At 37.1% G+C, this 20,739-nt stretch overlaps 1 protein-coding gene across 1 annotated transcript; it reads right to left on the reverse strand.

Moving 5' to 3' along the window:
* Positions 1-6,094: 6,094 nt before the first annotated feature.
* Positions 6,095-6,475, reverse strand: LOC148208668 (uncharacterized). Its single transcript, XM_088119145.1, has one exon. The coding sequence runs from the start codon at positions 6,473-6,475 to the stop codon at positions 6,095-6,097; it is 381 nt and encodes a 126-aa protein (XP_087975271.1).
* Positions 6,476-20,739: the final 14,264 nt, after the last annotated feature.

The raw sequence follows: 20,739 nt of genomic DNA on the forward strand, positions 1-20,739 counted from the left end.
GCATTGTACATCTTGTTTGATTAAACTCCGTCATAAACTCAGCATTGTAATTGACAAGAATGTTGGTTACAATAAAATGGATTTAACATTAGGAGTAATGGAGGATAGAAATCATGATTTTGTAATAAAGCTTGACGATGAATAAAAGTCAGTAGGCTTCATTCATAAAGAAAAGGAAACCAAGAATTCATTGATATTTTGTCAAATCTCTGGAACAATAAAAGATTGATTTTTTTTAAGCTTCGGGTAAGAGATTATAATCAAATGAATAGAAGAGTAGCAGTGATCCAATTTCTTTCGACAAATAACTTTGAGAATTGGTTGCGTAACTCCCCGAGAGTTCATCTCATCGACCTCGCCCCTTCTTTGAGTATTTGATAAAATCATCTTTCTAGCCGCATTTTATTCTCCACATAAATGTTGTTGCGATCCACTTTTGAATTTAAAAGACTATCTTTTTAGCCTTAGCTCCGAAGTGTAGTTCTTCACGGGAATTCACTTCTTGAATGTAAATGACCACTCCTTTTAGCCTTCAATTTCAAAATAAAGTTCTTTATGGAATGTTGTTTAACAACCCACTTTGTACAATGAAGGACCCTCAAAATTGAACTATTTCCAGTCAGAGAAATGAGACCTTCTTAGTTTGAAGATGACCTTTGTTTCAAAGTGCAGTTACAATTTTGCCCCGATATAGCATTGCTTGATTTTGCCCCAATTTGGAGATTTGTAAAAAGGACCTTAAAGCCTTTGAAACTGATGTCGTTGATCTACATTGACTGCCCCCGACATTAAAGTAAAGCACTGTCATGGCCTTAGACGAACCTTTTTTTCTTTTTGTATTTCTCTTTCTCTTTTTCTTTTTATTTTTTGCTAGACACAACCCTTTTATAAACAAAATAGGGTGCAATCACATATAAAAAGTTGATCATGCGTAGTCGCCTCTTGCAACTATAACTGTTGTTCCAAATTATGTCTTTGTTGTTGCTCTAGTGAAAACTATTCTAAAATGAAACTCATCAAAGGAGACTAAGACCTTGAGACTTTGTCAGGTCGCTAACTTTCCAGTTCTCAAAACTACTATCCTCAGTCTTGAAATCACTTTTACTCAAAAGAAAAGATCAGACAAAGGATTGAGCTTGAAGAACAATAAAAAGTGAAAGAATGAAGTTATAGTAGGGAAATTTTGAGCAACTACAAGTACGAATTCATAAAGCAGTGAATCATAAGAGTTCAATGTTATTTCAGTTACCTTCAAATTTCTCAACATTACGTGGATAAGGATGTGGTAGGCCTAGCAAAAGGCCTTTTATGATGAGTAATATTTGGATATTCATCACAAAATGATATGTGAGGGACTGAGCAAAAGATTTTTTTTCCAGTAAATGCTCAACTCTTAATGTTGACTATATTTACCATATATCGGTATGGTCGGCGCAAGATAGGTTAGACTCAAAGCGGGCTAGGCTAAAGGTGTTTTACAATGCTGTTTTAGAATTTCACTTCAAAAGACATCCCTACCCCAATATGAAATTTGGTGGTTTGCTGGTTAGCACATGAGAAGAAATAGGGAGGCCAACATAAAGCTACGTTGAGTTAGGGACTTAGCCCGACAACAAAGCTTGGAGGAAAAATCCTGTAAAAGAGGGAAGAAAAGTGGTTGAGAGTTGATAATCTTTCTATTTTATTGAGAACATCGAAGGCATTCATTTCTTTTTTCTTTTCACAATTTTTCTAGGTTGTTTCCTTTTTTCACCTTTTCATTTTTTTCATTTTCATTTTTTCATAACTTTCTTCACTTTTTTTTTTTTGTTTCCTCCAAGTGACTTACTATAGTTGTTTTATGATTTTTGCTAAGGTCTCCACTAACAAGAATTATAAGAGTAAACCATAAAGAAAAAACATTGAAAAATTCCAAAACATGTCATTTCTTTCTTTTTTTTTATCGAGAGCCTTTTCAAAGAAAACATTTTTTTTAAACAGATGATATGATACGCAGTGATGTATGGATGAATGATTGTATGACTTTGATTTTTTAGAAAAATAGCTCAATTTCCACATACTCACATTCTCTTTACAAGTACTTAGCTACATCACGGATGAATAAAACTTCGTTGTCATTTTAACATTAGCAAGCCATGAGTCATTCACTATCTTTCATTCATAGCAATCTCAAAGAGGACTTCAAAGAAGAAATAGAGTTTATTGATAATGCAAAGCAATAAGTCAACATTGATTTTGATAATCTTTGACAGTCATGGTTCTAGTGCTTCATGTGTTGACCATCTTCCTTTGAAGATTTTAGCCATCCTACCTTCATTAGAACTTGCACTTTATGCTTTAGTGAAGTACAGTTCTCAGTTGAATGACCTACAGCTCCTGCATGGTAATCACAACGGACTTGCGGGTCTTGTACAGTCATGATTCTAGTGCTTCATGTGTTGACCATCTTCCTTTGAAAATTTTAGCCATCCTACCTTCATTAGAACTTGCACTTTATGCTTTAGTGAAGTACAGTTCTCAGTTGAATGACCTATAGCTCTTGCATGGTAATCACAACGGACTTGCGGGTCGTACCACTTTGGATAAGGTGGCCGTAATGACTCTACGGTTACGGGAGCTAATAGATTACCTTGAAATAATTGGGACAACAACTCAGTATAGGATATTGGGATCCGATGAAAGCTCTCTTGCTTTAGTTGTCTTCAACTACTATGATTGTCAGGTAATGTTGGTGATCTTAGTTGTGGGTCATGCTATTGAGCCAATGAGTTTATGGGTACTGTGGAAGAATTGTATACCGCAGGTCCTTGCTGGTGCATCCACTTTCCCTTCGAGATTACTACCTCGACTTTATTTTTCCTTTTAACAGAGCTTCTATCCATTTCAGAATGTGGCTCTTTATTAATTAAAGGCACTGGCAGTTGCTATGTTGCTTTTCCCCATCTTTGAGCATATTATTTCCCTGCAGTTTCTTCAGCATTTCCATTGGTAACATTTTCTCTTTCTTTACCTTTTAAAATATTTGAGTGAATGGCCTTTGATGTTTGTCCATCTCGGAATGTAAATTCAACGTGACATATTGTAGGAGCTTGTTGGTCTTTCTTGGAAAGTTGAGCTTCATGTGATGAATTATACTGGGAGAAACTCTTTGTTGCCTGACAAAGAGGTGGGTCCACCCTAGGTGATGAATTATTATGAGGTTCGACTAAATTGTTAGGTTGAGAAATGTCCCCAATTGTAACAATATTCTTTAAGACATTGAAAATTTTTGTGACCTACCCCTGAATCTTATCGATGTCTTGTCTCATCTTCTTTAGCTCGACATTATGCACCTCCATAACCTGTTCTTGAATATCTTCTCTCATTTTCTTTAGCTCAGTATTCAATTCATCCATGACTCATTCGTGGATTTCGATTCTAACTTTCTTTAGCTCAACATTAAATTCTTCCATGTTATGCTGTTTTATGTTCCTTGTATATAAAGAATAGTAAATATGTGGTTCTTGAGCTATTTTTTCTAAGAATTTGTGTTAATTATGATGTAATGGAGAATGCATAGATTTTGATTTTTTTTTAAGATAGAAATTCATATGCATGAGACAATGTGATGCAAATGTTGGGATCAAAAATTAGAGGTACTTTATGTGAAACAATGCATGCAAATGATGCATCAGAATGATAAATTTTTTAATTTATGATATAAACATGTAAAATGATGCAAACAAAAGACATATATATTTTTTTAATTTATACTATGAACATGCAGAATGATGCATGTGAATACAATGTTTTTTTTTAATTTATTTTCTTTGAGTAGGAAAAAGATTGTTATCTAAATATGCTACAAATTGCCCCAAGATAAATTAGTACATTCTAATTGCATGCAAACATAATGGTAGACTCTAATTCACCCTAACAGAGAGAAACATGAATATGTACATAAAATTAAACTCTAAGGTTATAAAGCTGAACTGCTAAGTTTTCGTTAGAAGTGAATACATTCGAAAGTTTTGGGTAGGCCTACATAGGGACGTTTAAAATCCCTTTGAAAGGCGACACTTCTACCCAAAACTTAAACAAATAGCTAGGAAGAAGTAAGGTGAATGATTTTTTATTATTTTCCTTTATTTTTTAAAAAAAGTGGTTTATTTAAAACGTTATGGTTAAAACTCCAAATCAACCCTAAATTTTTTATTAAAACAAACAATATGCCATGAACAACATAACAACTGAAATAAATGTAATATGAATATGGTGTGAAGTTATGTACTAATGCATCCTGAAGGATAATGGCCCCCAAATTTTCCATATGCTTTGGCAGTATGGTGGACTTGAGTGGAGAATTTCATGCGCCTGCACAGAATTCAAAATTACACGAAGGTCACACTACTCAGTCTCTGATCTAATCCTAAAAGGTAACGCCCGGGTAGGAGGCTAGTGAATGTGTGTGAGATGCATGATGATGCAAAATAAAATAATAATACAATTAAATGAAGGAAAAAAACAAACAAAAAAATGGACCCAAAAAACATATTACAATAGGATAATAAATGACAAAATAGATGGCTTGACTCTCAAATGTCCCCGGTGGAGTCGCCAAGCTGTCGCAACGTCATCGCGACGCGTAGCGGCCAATGTCATCCCCTGAAGGGTTTCGAGATAAGGGTTTGAAGTCGCCACCAATCATCTACGAGGTCTGATTGGTCACCTATTAAAAAAACTTCATCTACGCAAAGCAGAACTTTCGGTTCGGGAGTCGATTGAGCAAATGTGTTAGCACCTTACGACACCCGTTCGAAAACGGTACCATATTTTGTCAAAAAATATCCTATTATATTATTGCATAAAAAAAAGAGAGATATTTTTATTTTATTTTCAATGTCCCATATTATATTAATTCACATTTTGTAATAAGATATGAATTAATAGGTATGAGTAGCACGAAGGCCATTAGGAAAATTAAGCACCTCGAGATTACTGGAAGGTTCCAATTCCCGTCATGGAGTTTTTTGAAATAATTATTCAGCAAAAAAATAAAAAATAATTTTAATTTTAAGGAACATTGAGACTTGAACTTGCGATATGAATGTTAACACTCAAACGTCGCATCAATGTGCCACAATTTTAAGATATAAGCTATGTTCCTTTTTAAAATACAAATTTTGTATTTTTGAATTTTGTTTTAAAAAAAAATACTCTAAATGAAATCTTTTATTTAAAATAATTATTTAGTAAAAACAATGATAAAAAATATATATTTTTTTAGGATTGCAAAGACTTGAACTTGGATCGTTTCTTAATAACACTTTAGCACATTATCACTGTGCCAAGACCTTAATTTCTTTTTTAAATACAAAGGCTTTGATACTCAAACTTTATTTTAAATGCTTTTGTTTAAATGAGATCTTTATTTAAAAAAAAAACAAACGTTTCTTTAATTTAAAATTCATTTTAAATTTTTTACTATCTAGAACAAAACTTATTTATAAAAATCTCTTATCCTTTTTTATATTTACCTAACAAATCATTTATGTTAAAACAATTCCTTTTTAGTCAACTATGTGTTTATTTAAAAAAAAAATTGAAACATAAAACATTTTTTTCCTTTTCAAATTACCGAATTTACCAAGAAAAACATTTATGGCCCCCTTTTTTTTTTGCAAAGGTAAATAAGATATATAAAAACAAGAAAAGCAAAGCATAAGGAGGATCTCACAGCCCGAGATCAAGGCAACAAAACAAAACGGTAAGAGAGCAATAGAAATCACGAGAATAAGTCCCAAGCAGAGACAAGCATGGGCTCAAAGCTCTTACAACAACTCACTAGCCAAGTAGTGCAACGAAAATACACCTTTGCTTTAAAAACCCTAAGGAGCACAAACGACGAGCGCCCCTGACCACCATGAATACGAAGGTTCCGCTCCCGCCAAAGGAGAGAGACAGTCGAAGTCCAAGCTAACCGCCACACATGCCGCCGAGTAGACAACCCAGCACTAACACGACAAATCCAAGTAAGCTCAGTAGACCAATATGAAACCCGATGAGACGAACCTGCCCACGAAATCATACCAGCTCAAACTGCTCGACTATAAGGTCAATCAAAAAACAGATGATCCCGAGACTCCAAACCAGCACAAAAAACACAAGTAGCAAGCACCAACGCATTCCACTGGCGACGACAATCACGCATAGATAGGCGATCACGAATTGCCAACCAAGAAATAAACGAATGTTTAGGGATATTCCCACCAAACCATAACAAGGAAAAATAAGGAACAGGGGGACGACGAGGACGAAGAACCCCCCAAGCACTAGAGATTGAAAAAAGGCCAGACAGAGTCCAAACAAGGCGATCCTCCTGACCAACCACAGCTCGCACCGACAACACCTTCGAGAGAAGCTCAAGAAGATCCACCGAAACACGAGGCCACCGCCAAGAACCATCAGGAAGCAAAAAGTCAGCAACCTTAGCCATAGAGGAGCTAGCAGCATCATAGATAACCCGATCCCCACACCTCAGGTGAATCGGACCCTCCGGCAACCAGGGATCGTGCCACACAAAACAAAGCCGACAATCCCCAAGAACATTACGAATCAGAGGACGGAGAGAATCCCGGACACCCAGAATATCCCGTCAACACCAGGAAAATTGAGACGAAGGTCGGACAGTCCAAATACAAGTGCCCCGTAGAGCATAAGCCTCCACCCAAGCGACCCACAACGACCCAGCACGCGTGAGAAGAAGCCCAGAGCAGCTTCATAATAGCAGCACAATTCCACGAGGCCAAGTGGCGAACACCCATCCCCCCCTCCGCAAAAGGAAGACAGACCTCAGCCCAAGCCACCTTCGCCCCAGAGGACCCACCCTCACAGCCCTTCCACAAAAACGAGCGAAGTAGACGCTCCACCTCATGCACCACCCGGGCCGGAAGAACAAAGACACTGGCCCAGTAAACCTGGAAACTCTGAAGCACTAAGCGAATGAGCTGCAAACGACCAGCAAAAGAAAGCACACGAGCCGACGACCTCCGAATACGAGCACTTATCTTCTCCAACAAAGGCTTACAATCTCGAAAAGACAATCGACGAGAAAGGAGCGGAACGCCAAGATACCGCACCAGGAGAGTTGCCACCGAAAACCCCAAGAAAGAAGCCAACCCCTGCACCTCCTCAAGAGGAAGACCGGCCCCAAAAAAAGAGCTCTTACGAGTATTAGCAACAAGACCCGACAACGCCTCAAACTCCACCAAAGAAACCCGAATAAAGGAAAGAGAACCAAACATCCCCATGCGAAAAGATCATTAAGTCATCCGCAAAACACAGGTGAGTCAAACCAATCCGATCACACCTCGGATGATATCAAAACCCCGCCGGAGGTCGATTAAGCATACGCGACAACACTTCCATGACCATAACAAAAAGATAAGGGGAAAGAGGATCCCCTTGACGTAAACCACAATGACCAGGAAAATAACCCTCAAGCGAACCATTCAGAGAAATGGAGAACATAGGAGACGTAACACAAGCCTGGATCCAATTAACAAACCGAACCGGGATCCCAATGGCCAATAACAGGCCAAGCAGGAAATCCCAACGCACCGAGTCATACGCCTTCTGAAGATCCACCTTAAGCACACAACGAAGGATACCTTTATTAAGATGATACCCCCCAACAAGCTCCTGACAAAGCAAAATATTGTCCACAATACGACGTCCGGGCACAAAAGCAGATGCCCCTTGTCTCGTACTTCACATGTGAACGGTATTGGTCATGGATGTATTTGGAAGTGAAGTTGAAATGATGTTTCTTATATAGCCCCCTTGTGTCGTACTTCACATGTGAACGGTATTGGCTCATTTGAGAAGCAACCTTTGGATCTTGCTTTTCAATAAGCATTTTGACTTCTTGCAAGAACTCAAAAGAAAAGCTTGGCACACTTGGCCTAAGTGGACCCGTTAGAAAGTAAGTCCTTTCATTTACAAGTTCTTGTATGTGTCGTTTTGAAAACAAGACGATGTTATCCTTACAAACTCTTGTAACCAAACTCTTTTCAACATCAATCTCCATACAATCTTCTATCATGTTTGTCGCATACTCCTCATGTTTGTTACTCCTTGACTCAAGTTGACATGAATCAATAGAGATTTCCACACTTTCTTTACTGGTTTCCACAACTTGTGTAATGACCTCACAATTGGAAACTTCAACGTGGAGCGTAGGATGATCTTCCTCTTGTTGAATTGGTTGGTCATCCTCATGTGGCATAGTACATTCTTCTTCTGTTTGAACGGATTGTGCGACATGCCTCTTCATGTCTTCATCCCTCTTCATGTCGTCTTATATCACTTTAAACTCTTGACACAATTCATTGAGGGAATTTATGCATTTGCGAATCTCGGCCAATTCCTTCGCATATGGATTTGTACTATAGTGGTTCTCACGACGTCGTCGTCCATGAGGAGACATGAATTTGTATGGACTTTCTCTTTGGTGATATGTTGCTCTCAAATTTTAAAATGGAGAAGCCATAATAGTTTGCAATCCAATATATAGTAGCACACTTAGAACATAAACAAGCTAACTTGACTTATGGAAAGAAACTAATAAATCAAACAAGATGACAAAATGAGATTAATTAAATACTGGAATAAATAGCAAAAGTGTAACCTCCCAAGTTAATGTCCACCAACTAGGACAATTAATGCATCAAAGTGTAACCAATGATATTAAATGGCTATTGGCTAGTTGTAAACACCAATCAGAGATTAATTTGCTGAAATAACATCTAACATGGAGAACAAAAGAAGAATGGAAGACAAACATATGAAGAACATGCTCACCGATTTTTATGACAAATTATGAAAATGAACGTTTTTCACCATTAAGATATCAGAACTGGTAAGAGTCGCAAAATACAATGTTTTAGAGCAAAAAGAGATCTATAAAAACGTAGAAGGCAAAGAAATCAAAAGATGAACGGAAATATGACTTTTTTATGCTTTTTGAAAGAATACGAAAAGTTATGAAATTGAGATAACAAGAAAATCAAAGATAGATTGAACAAAAACGCAAAGGAAACATATATCCGATCTTGAGCCTACAGCTCTGATACCAAATGTTAAGAAAACAATAGCCAATTGAATCTAAGAACCCTTATGGTTATGCAAACCCCTAGATCACAAATGCTAAAACCCCCAAATCAAGATGATTTCAACCAAAGGAATAAGTTAAAACGAATTTACCTTGATGATCAATATCAAGAGTAGAGAAAACTTGTTTCAAAACTCAAGATTCGAACCAGTCCACAAGATAGCTTGATCAAGAATACTCGAACGATTCTAGCATGCAAATCTAACACTCAAGAATTGCAAAGAAAAACAAGCTCTAGGCTTTTTGAAGCAAAATAGAAACTTTCATTCAATCATCAAAATCTATATTCTATCCTCTCTAAGCTGACATACATGGCTATATATAGCCTTCAAAATAGTCCTTAAAAGTAACATATGGGCATGTGAAGGGTTGGAACATTTAACTCCATCAATGCCATAAACAACCATTAACTAAATGTAACCTAAAAAGTAAATGGAAAGTATTAAAACTTAAAATACTTAAAAATACACCATAAATCCGGAAATAAATATTAAATCAGCAAACCAAGAGTTTTGTAACCCTAAAAGATTAAATGAAGCCTCATTTAATGTAGTATGAACTTGAAATCCATAACTGATGCTTTTGTCTTGAATGAAGCTTGAGTTTACTTGTATTTGATTTGAATACATATTCAAATCAGAACGCTTCATTAAATTAAAAGAAATGGAATATAAATGTTTTAACAAACAATAAACTGAAATTAAGTTCCTTTTAATCATAGGAACTACGTACACATTATCTAATAATATATACATATTCTTGTTTGTAAACAACTTGAGCTCCCCTACCGCCACAACTGAGACGACCTCTCCTATTCTGACCTTGAGAGTCATCTCTCTGGCGTCAAACTGCCTCAAAGAATCAATTTCCTGAAATGAAGAACAAACGTGATTAATGGCTCTTGAATCCAGTATCCAAGTGGAGTCATCATTCTCTACTAAACATGTTTCCAAAACAAGTAAATCATACTTACCTTCGTTGGCTTTCTTCTTTTCGGCCAAGTATTTTGGGCAGTTGCGCTTCCAATGTCGTCCATATTGTAGTGGAAACACTTTCGTTTCTCTGCAACCTTGGCCTTACCTTTCTTGGCAGTGGCAGCAGTGGGGTCAGGTCTAGGCCCCTTACCAGTGGCCTTCTTCTTCTTGAAAGTCTTACTTCCAAAAGAGGATGGCACAGACTTGGCTCCAGAGGTCGAACCTCGGTGGAACTTTTTCGAGGTGGCAACGTTTGCCTGACCTTCCTATCCCTTACTTTTCATAAGAGACTGGTAAGTTTGGAGCTCATTCCAGAGCGTGGTAAGAGTGTACTCCAGCTTATTCATAACCGCATTGCTGCAGAATGGCAGGAAAGTCTTTGGAAGAGATTCCAGAATGAAGCAGACCTGACTCTGCTCGTCTATGACAGTCATGTTTGACTCTGCCACGTTGAAGTGAACCATCAGGTTCAGAACATGTTCTCGCACTGAGGAGTCCTTCTTCATGCGGGAGTTGTAAATAGAGTTAAGTGCTTCATGTCGAGCCTGTGAGGACGGTTGTCCAAACATGCTCTGCAGTGAGTCCATGATCTCCTTAGTGATGACCGAGTTCTCGTGCTTCTTAGCAAGCACATCAGATATGCTCGCCAAGATGTCAACCTTGGCCTTGTCATTGGCCTTGATCCATCTATCATAGATGTTGCGCACCGCCACAGTGGCGTTAGGTGCAGGAGCTTGAGGACAATCCTCTTGCAAGACGAACCTAAGATCATCTATCATGAGAATAGTGTTTATATTTGATTTCCATTGTTTGTAATTCTCGTCGTTAAGTTTTTGCGCGACTAGGAGTGTAATAATAGAAGTAGACATGCTGAAAGTTAAAACAAAGCTATATTAGTTTCCTGCATTATCCTTTAAACCCAATCATATTTTAGCACAAGTAATTAAGCACTCTAACAAAATTGTTTTGCAATGACGCTTCAGTGATTTAGAGCAACAGCTACCGTAGGGCAGACAGCTACTCCTTCCCTGAATTGAGATGTTCTCAACTAAATTTTACACAAGAATAACTCTTATTCCTATAAACTTAGTCATCGTTTATTTGGTCAGGAAATTGCTAACTAACTTAACAACTCTTGTAAGTGTGAACCATCATTTTCGGACCTCAGAGGTCTGCCCCAATAATCCCGCCTTAGGGAAGGAAAATATTTGAGCAAAACCTACGAGACCCTTATCCATTTGTGGAGTTTGCCTTGGTTTTGATTCCATACAATGAACCCTCCGTAGGGATGGTCGCTCCAGGACGACACGCATGTCATGTATGAAACCTCACAGTGCAAACCAATGGCGGAGACCACAGGATGTGTTGTCATACGTCCTTCTCCCACTTACTATGAATACTATCTCCATTCACCTCGATATTCAACCATGCAAACACCTTCCGTAGGGAGACCACGCTCAGGGCGACAGGAGGCCGAGCATGGAACTCACAGTATGAATGTAAAGGAAAACGTGAGAGAGAGAGAAAAGTATGTTATATATACTTTGTGTATCAAATACATACGTAGTATATTACATATTCTCTTTTGCTCCCACCTAGTATTCTAAGACTAGAGTATATTACTTAGATAAATTCCGGCTAAGTGAAATTAACTAAATGAATTTTTAGTCAGCCCAATATAACTATTATATTGGTAGTTGTACATTAATGTTTTAGTTTATTAAACGATTTAATAAACTAAGCACATTATTGCATGCATATAAAATATTGACTAATTCAACCCCCAGGTCGGTTCCCAGGTAGAGGTGTTCCCTTACAGTCATCTTAAATACTTCAACCTAGACAGAACCTTCCTTAGACAGGGTTCCCTTATAGGCAATATTTTATATTTAGTCTTTTATCATTTCGTTTTATACCTAGTTAAAACAAAATAAAAAACTACCCCCTAATCATATTAGAATATATAATCGAAGGTCTAATTAATTTTAAATCGCTTTAAAATTAATTAATTTAGACCATATGTTTGCATACAATTCTTTATTGTAGATTTTAATTTCTATCTACCAAATTTAATAACTCTTATAAAATTTAAAAAATTGAAACTATATTCCTGCGTTGCAAGCATACATTAATATAACAATTATATTAATTAAAGTAATGTCATGATCAATGCATCTTTATTCCATCTAATTAATACAACACTTATATAATTAATACAACACTTATATTAATCATGAAAATAAAACATGCATTCATACATTATAACATTTATAATTATATGATGCATGATTATACATACATACTATATATCAAATATACATATTATGCATGTAACCTATGGTGGGATTTTAAACCTATATGGCATACAATATGCAATATGCTTTTAATTAAAATACACATTCATAATGCATAAAATAATTAAATAGCAAAGTTGGACCGGTTTTTGACACCTAAACAAAGCAAAATAATACAAAAAAAATTAAGAAAACAACCCAACCGCCCTCAAACCGCGAATCGGAGCCACGGAAACACGTCGAAAAACACCCGGGACAGCGCCTCGGAGACTAAGGGTAGCGCCACGGTGCTGTTGCAAGAGAAAGCCACAGCAGCAGCGCCACGTCGCTAAGGCATGGCGCCATGGCGCTGCACAGCACCGCAGTGCTACAATCCAACGCCGTTGCGCTGTGTACTGTCCCTGCAGCGCCATGGCACTATCTGCGCGGCCTGCTTCGTCTTCTTCGCTGTTTTCTGCAACTTTTCGCCCAATCCGACGCCACGAACAACTTTCGAGCGGCCCAGACTTACAGACTTGATAAAGATCTCAATGCCCAAAACACCGGGCCCTTACATGATCAAATCAAGACTTAAATTGCAATCTACATGCCAAAAAACGAAAATTTTCCAACCTGCAAACCCATATTTCAAAAATATGAAAACACCTACCAAGAGCACCGATTTTGCTCCCAAAAAATCAGAACATCAACTTCGCTTGGATACCAATTGATGGGATGTGAATCCTGGAGCGGAAGCGGATCTTTGTTCATCAATTTTGAGAAAACAAAATCAAAGGTGCAAAGATAAAAATACAGGGGAAAATGTTTTTCCTTACCTTTGAAGAACTCTTCTTCAACGATTCAATCTCCCGAACACCACCAAATGATCTTCCGTGCTATCCTTTGAGTACCGAGATCGTGCTTGTGGGAGTAATTGGTTTGGAACAAGAGAGCTTGAGAGTGTGTTCTTCGAGAGAGTTTCTTCGTTGGGGAATGGTTATCTCGCAGAACCATTGTGCAATAACTACCCATGACGTGGGGAGTTCTGCCCACGTCATAACTGTTCCTCACTCCCCTGCAATTAAGCAAGAGAGTGTTAATATTAATATTAATAATTCATATATATATTTATATTAATTGATTATTAATTATATAATTAATTAATTAATCATATTAATTAAAAAATGTTAATCAACTATTAATCTAATTAATAATCAATTAATATATATATATATATATATATATATATATATATTAATTATTAATCTTATTAATAATCAATTAATATATATATATATCAAATAAATAATCAACACTTAATTATTTATTACATAAATAGAATCATATTCTATAGCATTTCTCTCGTATAACCTATAGTTGTAATGTACATCTTATGCACATTATTTTTAACCTATAGTTTTCATATGAATCTTATTCATATTAATTTTATTTGAATCTCATTCAAATAATTTCTCTCAAAATATATAGTTTTAATTTAGAATTAACTATATATTATAATGTATCAATATACATATATTCCTTTAAGCAATTTAAACGGTTCAAATTCTTCCAAAAACTTGATTTTTTTTTATCCGTTATGAGCCAGCAAGGGGACCTAATAGAGCTACAAATCAGAAGCTCCAACGATACGAGATTAATTGGTCAAACTCATTGACCGAGTTAATCAACATTCGTTGACTACTGGTCACTCCACTAATGTCCCGCAGTTGCACTCTTCTCACTGCAGAATGTTTTCGTGTCCATGGATATACGACCATTAATGACAAATCGATCCTTCACAAGTGCCCGTAACCACAGATGGGTCAAATTACCGTTTTACCCCTGGATACATCTTGCTCCTTAAATACCACTGCTCCTCTAATGAACAACTCGGTTATGGTCCGACCAATAACCGAAAGTCCCTTTTAGGCCAGTGAGAGGGTGGGGCCCCTTGTTCAAGTCCCAAAGTCAGCATTTAAGAGAACACTCATCTACTCCCAAAAGTCGGGGAGGATTGAATTCCATCTTGTGAAGTTATGTTCCCAGCTCCCCACTCGGTCTCGTCCCCAAAATGGTAGGAATATTGAGTCGGCGTTTCGGGTCACTCTCACCCATGCATATCAAAAGATTAGCCCTAACGGGCAGAAGTCTATAACTCACTCAAGAATGAGAATGAGTTGTCTGGTCATCCTAAGAAATAGCAATCTGTTAGTTAACGGTATTACATCTAAAGATTGGCTATTTTGCGGTCCGGTCTTATACAAACTCATTGTCTAGGATACCCCCACTTGCATGTCTCCACACGAACGACCAGCATCGAGTCGTCAATAACATTTATAGAGTGGGTTGTATCCATAGTGTTGTCATGATAAGATACCCAGCCTTATCCATATTCTATAGATCGTTTAGGTTATTCACGAAACGTTATCCGCTTGTATATCACGGATATATCAAATATATACCTAGTATATTGTTAAGTGACATTTGGTAACTCCCGACGTCACAGGCTGTTGGTTTGGTTTTTGCAGAAAAGGTTATGCTAAGAATCGAATAACTCTCTCTCAAGCATTCCTCTCAATCACACTCACTCAATTCTCCCTCACGCTTCAAACCGATGCTCCCACAAGCGAGATCGTCGCACCCTGAGGATAGTAAGGAAGATCATTTTTCGACATGATTTCGTTGCTCCGGTTTGCGATTCGAGAGTGGTTGCAGGCGTTGTCTTATTTTTTTGTTTTATTTTTCTTTCTTAGGGTGCCAAAATCTGGTCAAACATTGTTATTTAATTATTTTATGCATTATGAATGTGTATTTTAATTAAATGTATATTGCATATTGTATGCCATATACTTTTAAAATCCCACCATAGGTTACATGCATAATATGTATATTTGATATATAGCATGTATTTATAATCATGCATCATATAGTTATAAATGTTATAGTGTATGAATGGATGTTTTATTTTCATGATTAATATAAGTGTTGTATTAATTAGATGGAAATAAAGTTGCGTGGGGCATGACATTACTTTAATTAATATAATTGTTATATTAATGTATGCTTGCAATGCATGATTATAGTATCAAAATCTTAAATTTTATAAGAGTTATAAAATTTGGTAGATAGAAATTAAAATCTATAATAAATAATTGCATGGAAACATAAGGTCTATGTTAATTAGTTTTAAAGGGGTTTAAAATTAATTAGACCTTAGGTTATATCTTCTAATAAGATTAGGGGCAGTCTTTTATTTTGTTTTAACTGGGTTTAAAATGAAATGATAAAAAACTAAATATAAAATATTGCCTATAAGGGAACCCTATCTAAGGAAGGTTCTATCTAGGTTGAGGTATTTAAGATGACCATAAGGGAACACCTCTACCTAACAACTTCTCGCGGCCTCCATACGGAAGGTGTTTGCATGGTTGAATATCGAGGTGAATGGAGATAGTATTCATAGTAAGTGGGAGAAGGTCGTGTGACAACACATCCTACGGTCTCCTGCATTGGTTTGCATCGTGAGATTTCATACACGACCTGTCTGTCGTCCTGGAGCGACCATCCCTACGGAGGGTTCATTGTATGGGATCCAAACTAAGGCAAACTTCATAAATCGATAAGGGTCTCTTAGGTTTTGCTCCAATATTTTCCTTCCCTAAGGCGGGATTATTGGGGCAGACCTCTAAAGTTTTAAAATTATGGGTCACACTTACGAGAAGTTGTTAAGATAGTTAGCAATTTCCTGACCAAATGAACGATGAGTAAAGATTATAAGAATAAGAGTTATTCTGGTATAAAATTTAGTTTAGAATGTCTCAATTTAGTGAAGGAGTAACTGTATGCTGTACGGTGGTTGTTGCTCTAAATCACTGAAGTGTCGTTGTAAAACAATTTTGTTAGGGTGCTTAATTACTTTTGCTAACATTTGATTGGGTTTAAAGGATAATGCATGAAACTGACACTACAACAATTATCACCTTCAATGTCAGTTAGTAGTTTGTACACAATGACGATTTTAAAAATGCGGATCTATAATGTCGGTTGTAAACCGACATTAAATATATCTTTACGATGTCGGTTCCCAACCGATATTATAGATCCGCATTTTCAAAATCGACATTATAGATCCACATTTTTATTTTCAGCACATCTACTTTTGTAATTGCTTTGTTAGCCAATCAAAAACTTAACTTTGAGAATTACAAACAATGGAAATCGAACCTAAACACTATACTTGTGACAGATGATCTTAGGTTCGTCTTGCAAGAGGATTGTCCTAAAGCTCTTACGCATAACGCCACTGTGGCAGTGCGCAACGTCGATGACAAATGGATCAAGGCCAATGACAAGGCCAAGGTCTACATCTTGGCGAGAATATCTGATGTGCTTTCTAAGAAACACGAGGACACGGTCACCGCTAAGGAGATCATAGACTCACTGCAGAGCATGTATGGACAACCGTCCTCACAGTCTCGACATGAAGCCCTTAAGTTAATTTACAACTCTTGCATGAAGGAGGGCTCCTCAGTGCGAGAACACGTTCTCAAGCTGATGGTCCACTTCAACGTGGCAGAGTCGAATGAGGCCGTCATAGACGAGCAGAGTCAGGTCAGCTTTATTCTAGAATCTCTTCCGAAGAGTTTCCTGCAATTCCGTACCAACGCAATTATTAATAAGCTGGAGTATACTCTTACCACGCTCGTAAACAAACGTTGCCACCTTACAAAGGTGCCACCAAGGTTCGACCTTTTGAGCCAAGTCTGCGCCCTCTTCTTCTGGAAGTAAGACTTTGAAGAAGAAGAAGGCTGCTGGTAAGGGGTTTAAACCTGACTCCGCTGCTGGTGCTGCCAAGAAAGGCAAGGCCAAGGTTGCAGACAAAGGAAAGTGTTTCCACTGCAACGTGGACGGGCATTGGAAGCGCAACTGCCTAAAATACCTAAACTAAAAGAAGAAAGCCAACGAAGGTAAATATGATTTACTTGTTTTGGAAATATGTTTAGTGGAGAACGATGACTCCGCCTGGACATTGGATTCATGAGCCACTAAACATGTTTGTTCTTCGTTTTAGGGAATTAGTTCCTGGAGGCAGCTTGACGCCGAGAGATGACTCTCAAGGTTGGAACGGGAGTGGTCGTTTTAGCTGTGGCGGTAGGAGAGCTGAAATTGTTTACAAACAATAATATGTATATATTATTAGATAATGTGTACGTAGTTCCTAAAATTAAAATGAACTTGATTTCAGTTTCTTGTTTGTTAGAAAATTTATATTCAATTTCATTTAATTTAAATGAAGCGTTCATTTCAAGAAATGGTGTCAATATTTGTTCTACTTTGCTTGAAAACAACTTGTATGTGCTAAGACCGACCATGACTAAAGCACCTTTAAATACCGAGTTGTTTAAAAATGCTAGAACTCAAAATAAAAGGCAAAAAGTTTCTAACAAAGAAAATACCTATCTTTGGCAGTTAAGATTAGGTCACATTAATTTCAATTGGATTGGGAGGTTGGTTAAGAATGACCTTCTAAGTGAGTTAGAAGACGACTCTTTACCACCATGTAAATCTTGTCTTGAAGGCAAGATGAGTAAAATACCGTTTACTGGAAAAGGTTATATAGCCAAAGAGCCCTTATAACTTATACATTCAGACCTTTGTGGTCCAATGAATGTTAAAGCTCGAGGAGGGTATGAATATTTCATCTCTTTTATAGATGATTATTCAAGGTATGGTTATTTATACCTAATGCATCATAAGTCTGAAGCTCTTGTAAAGTTTAAGGAGTACAAGACTAAAGTTGAAAATCAATTAGGTAAAACCATTAAAAACACTTCGATCCGATCAGGGTGGAGAGTATATGGACTTGAGATTCTAAGGCTATATGATAGAACATGGAATCACGTCCCAACTTTCAGCTCCCGGTACACCTCAACAAAATGGTGTATCAGAAAGGAGAAATAGAACCTTGTTGGACATGGTTCGGTCAATGATGAGCTATGCTCAATTGCCTGACTCGTTTTGGGGTTACGTAGTGGAGACTGTGGTTTAAATTTTGAACGTAGTTCCTTTGAATAGTGTTTTTGAAATACCTTTTGAGCTATGGAAGGGTCGTAAAGCTAGTTTACGTCACTTCCATATTTGAGGATGTCCAACACACGTGCTCGTGACTAACCCAAAGAAATTGGAGCCTCGTTCAAAAGTATGTCTATTTGTAGGTTACCCAAAAGAGACGAGAGGTGGTATATTCTTCGATCCTCAAGAAAACAGAGTGTTTGTATCGACAAACGCCACTTTGTTGGAAGAAGACCACGTTTGAGATCATAAACCACGAAGTAAGGTAGTGATTAATGAGATTTTCAAATAGGCTACAAACACGTCAATAAGAGTTGTTGATCAAATGGGCACTACAACAGGAGTTGTTGATGAAGCCTACATCACGTCATTCACATCCACCTCAAGAATTGAGGGTGCCTCGATGTAGTGGGAGGATTATGTCACAACCTGACCGCCACGTGGGTATAACTAAAACCCAAGTTGTCATACCTGATGATAGAGTTGAGGATCTATTGACCTACAAATAGGCAATGAAAGATGCTAACAAGGACAAATGGGTCAAAGCCGTGAACCTAGAAATGAAGTCTATGTACTTCAATTCCAGTTAGGAACTTGTAGATCAACCTCATGGGGTAAAACCCTTAGGGTGCAAATGGATCTATTAGCGAAAACGAGACGCCGAAGGAAAGGTACAGACCTATAAGGCGAGACTTATGGTGAAAGGCTACACACAAAGGGAAGAGGTGGACTATGAAGAAACTTTTTCCCCTGTAGCTATGCTTGAGTCCATAAGAATACTTTTGTCCATTACAACATATTATGACTATGAGATATGGAAAATGGAAGTCAAGAATCTTGAAGAAATTGAACCGAGGGTATTTGTTAAAGTACATGCAGTATTTGATAAAGTTTAGACTGCCTTTATGAATGACAATCTTGAAAAAAGTATTTATATGTCTCAACTCGGAGGGTTCATAGCACAAGGTCAAGAGCAAAACGTTTGCAAGCTTGAACAGTCCATATATGGATTGAAACAAGCATCTCGATATTGGAACATAAGGTTGGATATGATGGAACTTTTGACATGCACAGCGGAAGCTAAGGATCATAATACACTTAATGAAGCAATTTAACTAACACAAGCATGCTGGAAAATATGATGAAAAGGGTAAAGAGGAAGTGATTAACTTTATACCTTTGAAGACCTCTACTATAACTTCTTCTTCTAACTCAATGGGACCACGAACGGCAAATCCGTGCTATCCTCGGGTTGATGAGCACGGTTGTGGGACCGTATTATGAGTGAAAGCAAAGGGAAAGCACTAATGACTATGAGAAAACAATAGAAATTTGAGTGGAAAAATTATGCACTTATGCAAGGAAGCATTAGCCTTCTCCAAGTGATCTTCATCACCTATATAAAGATCAAATGCATGCAACGACAAGTCTTGCATGCCGTCCACTTCAAACCCCACTAGCATGTAAAAGATAGGTGTCATTGCCTTGTAGAAACACTTCAAAAACCACTAGTTAGTGGGAAGTTGGATTTTCCCACTAACCTTATTTTTCAAATAAAACTTTTATAAAACTAATTTTTAATAAGAACATTGAAATATCAATTTTCTATTAAAACAAAAACCAAGACAGGTCTTTGACACCTAAGCTTGATTACTCACATTAATCAAATTACAACTCTTTTTCACGCTTTAAACTTATTTAAAACTAATTTAAATAAGTCATACTCTCCAATATAATTAATTCTCAATTAATTATTAAATTATATATTATATCTCATGTAAAATACAATTTTCCCTAAAAACCGAATTTGAACGCTTCAAATTCTTGCTTCACCTAGGTCATCAATTTTATCGTTTATGAGCTAGCATGGAGACCCGATGGACCTACAGATCATGGGCTCCAACGATTCGAGACTGACCGGTCAAACTCTTTAACTTAGTTAATCAATATTCTTTAACTAACAAGACTGTCCACTATAACTTGTAAATGCACTCCCCTCACTGTAGATATATTTGTGTCCATTGAATATAACCGTCATCGGTAAGTTGATCCTTCACAGGCCGTTCGTAACCTAAGCTAGGTCAAAAAACTGTTTTACCCTTGAGTTACATCTTTTCTCCTTAAGTACCACTATCATCTAACGAACAAATGATGTAGAATCAAATCACTAAATCCAATTCCTCTCGGGCCAGTCAAATCACTAATCACTAGCTATCTACCCAGTCTTATCCTTGAAATGGGAGGCATATTAAGCAGCGCTTGTAACGAC

This window comes from Momordica charantia, assembly GCF_013281855.1.
Source record: "Momordica charantia cultivar OHB3-1 chromosome 10 unlocalized genomic scaffold, Mcharantia_2.0 BLBB01000010.1, whole genome shotgun sequence".
NCBI classification, from domain to species: domain Eukaryota; kingdom Viridiplantae; phylum Streptophyta; class Magnoliopsida; order Cucurbitales; family Cucurbitaceae; genus Momordica; species Momordica charantia.